The 8,284-nt window shown below is 31.2% G+C and overlaps 1 protein-coding gene across 1 annotated transcript; it reads left to right on the forward strand.

Moving 5' to 3' along the window:
* Window positions 1-527: 527 nt before the first annotated feature.
* Window positions 528-4,214, forward strand: LOC114374580 (indole-3-acetic acid-amido synthetase GH3.6-like). The gene is made up of 4 exons (XM_028332241.1): window positions 528-993; window positions 1,589-2,517; window positions 3,113-3,408; window positions 3,558-4,214. The coding sequence occupies exons 1-4, from the start codon at window positions 674-676 to the stop codon at window positions 3,846-3,848; spliced, it is 1,836 nt and encodes a 611-aa protein (XP_028188042.1). The 5' UTR covers window positions 528-673; the 3' UTR covers window positions 3,849-4,214.
* The last annotated feature ends 4,070 nt before the right edge of the window (window positions 4,215-8,284 follow it).

The following is an 8,284-nucleotide window of genomic DNA, read 5'->3' on the forward strand; positions in this document are numbered from 1 at the left end:
AATCACACTTTTAATAAAAAAAAATCTTTTAATTATATTTTTTCATTTGTAAAATTCGAATCTGTAAAATTTTAATGAAGGAGATTGAGCTTCACTCGGCGAACGAAATGTTGATATTTTCTGAACTCCTTTTTTGTTGTTAATTGTTTTGGCCCCATTTTCCCTAACAAGCCAAATTCCTAACATGACAATAAATGAAGGTTGTATGCTTCGGCACGATATATACGATCAGTTCTGTTACTCTTACGTCATAAAGAACCAGTAAATACTCTTTTGCAAAAATTCAATCCATATGTAAAAAGGGACATATAAAAAGTTGTGTATAGTAAAAGCATAATAAAATTATAAATTTAAATGAAAGAATCATAAATGTTTTGATGTAGAAAAGGAAAATTAACGAAAGTGATACAATGGATATATATCCGATTCCACCCTCTAGTCTTTGTGTGTATTGACTCCATGGTCCCTACCCCTTAAGCAACACAACCTGACATGTGCCTCTATATATATACCACTTTCTCATTCGTTCCACCTCACTTCCATTAACAATCACCCTCTCTAAAACAATCCCATATTCTCTTGTCTATTTGATTGCCCTTGTGTTCCCTTTACAATTTAAATTTCTTTTACTTGTTTTAATCATTTTCCATTCACAACACATATCATCATCAACATGCCTGAGGCTCCTGGAGACTCCACCAAAGACTATGTTCTTGAAGAGAAGAACAAGAAAATTTTGGACTTCATAGAGGATGTGACCAACAACGCAGATGAAGTCCAGAAGAAGGTTCTCTCTGAAATCCTGTCCCGCAATGCAAACGTTGAGTACTTACGGCGACACGGTGTCAATGGCCAAACCGTCGACCCTGACACCTTCAAGAGGCTTCTCCCTGTCATTACATACGAGGACATCCAACCAGACATCAACCGCATCGCCAATGGTGACAAATCTCCAATCCTTACCTCAAAACCTGTCACAGAATTTCTCACCAGGTGCGTGCCAATAATTTCAAAGACCAAAACTCTTTCCTTGTTCTTTTGTTTTGCTCTCTCTTCTACTAGTTACATGATATGAGACCACACGTGATCATGATTCTAATCTATCTTTATATGATACATAATTAAGTTTTTCACTTTGTGTGAGAAAAAATTAATAAAACTTAATTATATATATCATGTAAAAATTGATCAAAATCATGTTGGTCTAAAATCATGTAACAATTATTCTTCTCATCCTTTTCTAGAAAAAAAAATATTTTTAAAAATAATTTACTTCTTTAAGATGTTAAAGAAGGAGCTTTAACTTGTGAGTAAGTTGTTGTAGGTAAACCTTTTTTTTGTACATGTTTTTAATTCATACTAATAAAAAACCGTTATGTTAACGGTAAATATTCCCATATGCATAGATAATTTTTTTCTTATATCAATATATGATGTTACCTATTTTATCCTCTAAAATGAGCTATGTCAAAAGGGTCATGTAAAAATTTTGGTTTTGGTATTTTTTTTCTTCAGTTAGTTTTTTCATTTGGTCAGGCTAATTAAACTAATGGGCATGTTTTGTTTATTTCTGTTTTGGATTTTGAAGCTCTGGCACATCAGGGGGTGAGAGAAAGTTGATGCCAACAATTGAAGAGGAGCTAGGAAGGAGGTGTATGTTGTACAGCCTCTTGATGCCAATAATGAATCAATTTGTCCCCGACCTAGAAAAGGGCAAAGGAATGTACCTAATGTTCATAAAATGCGAGTCCAAAACACCCGGAGGCATAGTGGCTCGCCCAGTCCTCACAAGCTATTACAAAAGCCCTTACTTTAGGGACAGATCCTACGACCCATATACAAACTACACAAGCCCAAATGAGACCGTCCTATGTCTTGATTCCTACCAAAGCATGTACTCCCAACTTCTATGTGGCCTTTGCCAACACAAAGAGGTTCTAAGAGTTGGTGCCATATTCGCCTCTGGCTTCATCCGTGCCATTAGGTTCCTTGAGAAACATTGGGCCCTTTTGTGCAATGACATCAAAACAGGAACTATTAACAACTCAATCACTGATTCTTCAGTGAGAGAGGCTGTGATGAGGATCCTCAAGGCTGATCCCAAGCTTGCGGATTTTATCCACAATGAGTGTAGTAAAGGGTCATGGCAGGGGATTATTACTAGGCTTTGGCCCAATACAAAGTATGTGGATGTTATTGTGACGGGGACTATGGCACAATATATACCCACTCTGGATTACTATAGCAATGGCCTCCCACTTGTGTGCACCATGTATGCTTCTAGTGAGTGTTACTTTGGGGTCAACCTCAACCCTCTTTGCAAACCTAGCCATGTGTCTTACACTCTTATCCCCACCATGTGCTACTACGAATTCTTACCGGTTAATCGAAGCAATGAGCTTGCTGCTTCAAGACCTTCACCAACTTCTCTCAATCAGGCACAACAGCAAGAATTGGTGGAGCTTGTTGATGTCAAGCTTGGCCAAGAATATGAGCTTGTTGTTACAACTCATGCCGGTAAGTTTTTTTTTTTTTTTTTAATTTAAATTATATGAACTACTATATCATAGTAAAACATTTTTTATACAAACGTCTAATAAGATTTTATTATTTTATTACACAATACTATTCATTAATTTAATTGCATTTTTGTCTTTTGATTTTTTTTATTTCAAGAATTTTATCTTTACATTTTTTTTTCATGTATTCAATCCTTATTATTTTAGTGGAGCAATTTTTGTTTGAGTTAATTTAGCATCTTATATTTTAAAAAAAATATTGACATGACATTATAATAGAAAGATCAAACTTACATAATTAAAATGATAAAAAATTGTAAGAAAAATTAAGAAACAAAATTAGTAAAATTAAGAAAATATGAGGGCTATAAGTGTAACTAGACTTTTTATTAATATAATATGATGATAAGGTGAATTGTTATAAGATATTTGTTTAAAAATGTTTTACATTAATAGTTTTTCAGCTTTTTGTAAGAAATAAATTTTATGACATAATATTCTTTAACTTTCGTAAATATATTATCATATGGTTTTAAATAGGCCTAAATTGGAAATTGGGTTTACTAAGGACCATGAGTGTGAAATCATTCCAGGACTTTATAGGTACAGAGTGGGAGATATACTAAAGGTATCAGGATTCAAGAACAAGGCCCCTCAATTCAGCTTTGTTTGTAGAAAAAATGTTGCCCTGAGCATAGATTCCGACAAGACTGACGAGGTTGAGCTTCAGAACGCAATGAAAAATGCAGTGACACACTTGGAGCCATTTGATGCACACGTGAGTGAGTACACAAGCTATGCAGACACAACCACAATCCCAGGTCATTATGTCTTGTACTGGGAGCTCAATCTCAAAGGGTCAACCCCTATTCCACCTTGTGTGTACGAGGTAATGCATCAACATGATTCTATAATCTTGAATGAATATCTTATCAACTAATATCATATCTTCTAGTTAATCTTGTAATTTAAATACATATTGTATTTAATTGTTGTAGTTTACTATCTCATCTCTCATTGTCTAATCTCTTATTGTAGGATTGTTGCTTAACCATTGAGGAGTCACTCAACAGTGTGTATCGCCAAGGGCGTGTGTCAGACAAATCAATAGGGCCCCTTGAAATCAAGATTGTGGAACAAGGCACCTTTGACAAACTCATGGACTATGCCATTAGCTTAGGGGCATCAATTAATCAGTATAAGGCACCAAGGTGCGTCAAGTTTGCCCCCATTGTGGAATTGTTGAACTCGAGGGTAACATCCAACTATTTCAGTCCTAAGTGTCCAAAGTGGGTTCCTGGACACAAACAGTGGATCCATCAGAATTGAAGAATCTAAACATGGCACATTATTATATGTTTTCATGCGAGAGTGAATCTTTTTATGTTGAATTTTTATGTGGTCATGTTTTATAAAAAAAAAAAATGTATTTATCTCTCTCTGTACACAAATTTTAATTGTCTCATCTATTTAATTTTTAAGAAGAAAGAGATACGCACATTTTTTTTACCAGATATGATCATATAAAAATTAACACATGATAGTTCATTCTAATAGACATGTTAGGGAAAGGTTAATTACTCTATTTAGGTCAAATCTATGTTTTAACTTGTGTAATGTATATAGTGCGTGATTAATCGTGGCCTTTATCTTAGCCACTGTAAAATTTTATCCATTTCAATAGCTTTTTTTTTTATCCATTTTTCCTTTTCTATCTTTTTATTACCTTTCTAGCAATATTTATCATCATAACTTTGGGTTGAAAATGGCTTTTACAATTTTAGCAAGCAATCATGGATGCCTAGTTGCCCCACTGAAGTGGCATGGGGCTTATTTCCTATAACGGAAACGAGAAAGGCCTCACTAGTGAACTTTTCTTTTTCTATAGTTTTCAGAAAAGAAAAAAAAAACATGCCAACTTTATACCACTATGAAGTCCAGCTAACCAATCAATCACAGTTAAATAATAAATTGTTGAAAATAATATGTAGAATTAACCTGTTTCACTTGGCCTGGTTGGTTTGCTGGATGATTAGGATATTCACTAAATTGATCAGAAATTATCATTATCATGTATAACAATTTGCTGACTTTAACAATAGTAATTTTACATATAATTTTTTATTAAAAATATAGAATTGATCCATGCTTAAAAAATAGAAAAAGAGAAGAAAAAGATCGTGTGTTGAAATTCTTCAATTAATATTTTTAATAAAATTAACAAATTAATATTTATCAATAAAAAAACATAAATTTCTAATGAGTTTTCGATATGAAAACTTTTATATAGGATAAACATGCTCTACCTCTAGGTAATGGATTCGATCGGTGGGAGAGAAAAGGCAAAAAATCTGACGTTAAAAATGTTGATAAGCTCCCCCGTGAATAGTAATAGTTTGGAATGAGTCCAATACCCTCCCTCTCTCCCATGTCTCTGTAACAAATAGTTGTTGTGTCAGATTCTGTCACTAAAATAAGGAGCTAAAAGCCTAAAACCATGTGTGGTTATTAAATGAACAGGGGGGGCTACTGTTCAAGGTTCAACCATGGTGTTTCCCTAGTAATTCCAAAAGCAAACAACACGAATTGTGTAATTGTTACGATTTTCTTTTTGTCTAGACCATGTTACCGAATATTTGAGTTGCTAACTATTTGCCGCCATATGTAGTGGTGTCCCAGATCAGTCCAAAAAGGGTTAATAAAATTTTGGATTGGATTCAGAAAAGACTGATTTAACTGCAAGGTTAAATTTTTATTAAATTAAAATAGTTAATTACAAGTCGGGGGTAAAAGAATAATGTCCGTCGAATTACATGTCGATCTAATGGTGAAAAATTTACAATAATATACATAAGTTTATTGGTTCAAATTTCAATACGATAATTATAAGAAAAAAAATCATAAATAATGCATTACTAAATGTATGTAAATTTATATAAAACAAATAATTTGTTACCAAAATTTAATTATTTTATCATTCTCTTGTATTATAAAATAGTTAATATATTTATAATTTAACAAAGTTCATCACTGATATATTAACTTTTTAAATATCTTGTTTTTTATTTGTTATATAAATATATAATTTAATATATATAAGAAAATTAGTCCGAATAAACAAAGATCTAAACATTATAAAATAAAATTAAAAAATCTGGCATTTGAGATGTATATTACTAGCCTTGCTAATTCAACGCATATCACAAACCTAATTAGATGTGGTCAATTTTCATGTTAGATACCCTTGTGACACATTTACAAGGTGAGCAAATCACTTAAAAAGTTATACAAAATTTCAATGATATAAAACGTATTAGTTAGATTCTTTTTTTTCTTTTTCTCTCATGATAATGCATCGGGGTTGTATAATGTATGAGTGTCCCACTCTGTACCCAGCAAGGACGAGCCCCATCGCCTGAAATCGCAGTTGTAGTCAAAAGAAGACGAAAGAAGTTCTTGGATTGTAGTGTGTATTATGTAAGAATCAGAGCATGGTTTTTCTGTTTGCTAGATTCTGGGAAAACAAACAAGAGCAGGTTATGTTTTCTCATGGTCTCCGGGACATAATCATGTACAAATTCAGACAATTTCGGAAGAAACAGACAATATTTTTCACTGACATGTTGTGTTCTGCTTAGACGGATAAGGCATATATCCTGTTCAAAAACGGGTGATACAAATTTTGAAAGGCTTAATTACTTTTCGTAACTAAAATATATAAATTATGTTGATATAATTTTCAAATTTTAAAACACTTCATTTCGATTCTTCAATCGTTAAAATTGAATCAATTAAATACTTTTCTCTCTTAAAAAAAATATTTTTTGTCATATTCATTAATTTGAGTGATAAAATTATCTAATATGACACTTATTTTGAATCATCATATCACATGTCACCTGTATTGAAATTAATGTCGTTAAGATTAGATCAAACTGACAGAAAGAACTTGATATGTTTTTAACAATTAAAAATTCAATTTGAGTGTTTTAAAATTTGAGAATCAAATTAATGTATTTTAAATGATTTAGGGACCAAATTGGCAATTAGATTTAAAAAAAAAAAGAGTATTTGTATACGGAGTATGGACACATTCTACGCTGTACAATTTTTTAAAGCGAAATACATAAACTATAAAGTAAAACTAGAAATAGTTAGGTTAAAATTATATAAATATAAGACAACTTTCGTACGGAATGTGTTAGCATTACCCAGACGATGCGAATTGGCAAAGAAGATAAGGTCCGTACACATACATTCATGTTTAGTCTTCCTCATATCGTTTTCAATTTCCCTACTGCTATGCATGTTCAATGTTCCAAGACCATTCTAAAGGGTAAAACTTCACCTCCCTTCCCTCATAAATGATAAATGTAATCTAGTATATCCTGAATCTTTTTTCAGAAAAAAAATATATAAACTACAAGTACAGATTTCTCCTCTCAAATTTCTTCAGAAAATTATTTGAAACCTTATATTTTATTAATTAATGTAATTATATAAGTTAAAAATTTGTCCAGTTTCTGGATCTTTCCCTGCCAGTTGCAAAGTTTACTTTTGCTATTGAAGTTTGAAACATAGTTTAACATTTATTCAAATTTATCAAAAGATATTAGGGCACTAAAATGGTCAAATGAAAACATTTTAAAAAGTTTTTATATATAAAGATATGTATGATTGATGTATTGTTACTTTCAATTGCATAACATGTGAATATCTGATAAGAATAAATGATATAAAAATAAAAATAAAATAGTGCTAAGAAAATTAATGATAAAAATTGGCAGCCGACTAAATTTACAGTAAATATATAATAGATGTTGAGTTCACAAGCATTCTAAGGATACCAGTTAGGAAATATTGAATATAAGCCATAAATATTTAGTTATTATAAAATACATTCAAAAAAATTATTGTTGTATTTTAATATGATTAATTTTATTATACGTATTGTCTATAAGAAGCAATTGTACCCAAAGTACAATTGAACATTATAAACATTTATCATATTCGAATCACGGCTTGTCATTATTTTTATTTATTTTACTAATATCACTAGGATACTCATTAATATTCCTTCTATGTAATTAAAAAAGATATGATATATCAGCATACCTATAAATAATTAGGTCCTTATATTTGAAAAGTAAATTTTCTACCCTGTAATTATACTAAAGGGAAAGTTATCATGGATTTTCCTAAACTTAATGATGAGTATGCATGTATTGGGCACATAATAAGATTTGTCGATTTGATGCTTTGGAAAATTTGGTAATAATTGTACACAGCCAGCAGATGGCATGTCTCCAAAGTGATTTCCAAGTACTACCTTTTAATGTGACGTTTAAATGGATCCTAGCTGTTGTTTATGTAAAGGAAGGAAATGCGAAATTAAAAATTGCACGAGTGGTTTTTTTTTTTCATATTCAAAATTTAAAAATTCTTTACTGATATTGTATATTACCAGAACCATCTTACTTTCTTCTTAGAACTGTAAGATATATGCCAGAAGATTTTTTTTTCATGATCAGAATTTCTATAATTAGTACATACGTAATTAAAGAAATTATCAATAAAAATGGAAGCTAAATGATATGCCGACATACAATTTCGAAATTAAAAACTCTGGTAGTATATGAATCGAGACTCTTGAGTTCTCAAATTCCACCTTTATAAGACCCAATCATAACAAATATACACTTGCTTAAAGTGATCGATTATTGTCTATTACCATAATATTAACATTAAAAAATGCATTTTAATTC

Source organism: Glycine soja, chromosome 11 (genome assembly GCF_004193775.1).
Source record: "Glycine soja cultivar W05 chromosome 11, ASM419377v2, whole genome shotgun sequence".
NCBI lineage: Eukaryota > Viridiplantae > Streptophyta > Magnoliopsida > Fabales > Fabaceae > Glycine > Glycine soja.

Coding starts and splice junctions, on each gene's coding strand:
- LOC114374580 (XM_028332241.1), top strand. CDS start 674: ATGCCTGAGGCTCCTGGAGACTCCACCAAAGACTATGTTCTTGAAGAG. Junction 994..1,588: donor GTCACAGAATTTCTCACCAG/GTGCGTGCCAAT, acceptor TGGATTTTGAAG/CTCTGGCACATCAGGGGGTG. Junction 3,409..3,557: donor TTCCACCTTGTGTGTACGAG/GTAATGCATCAA, acceptor CTCTTATTGTAG/GATTGTTGCTTAACCATTGA.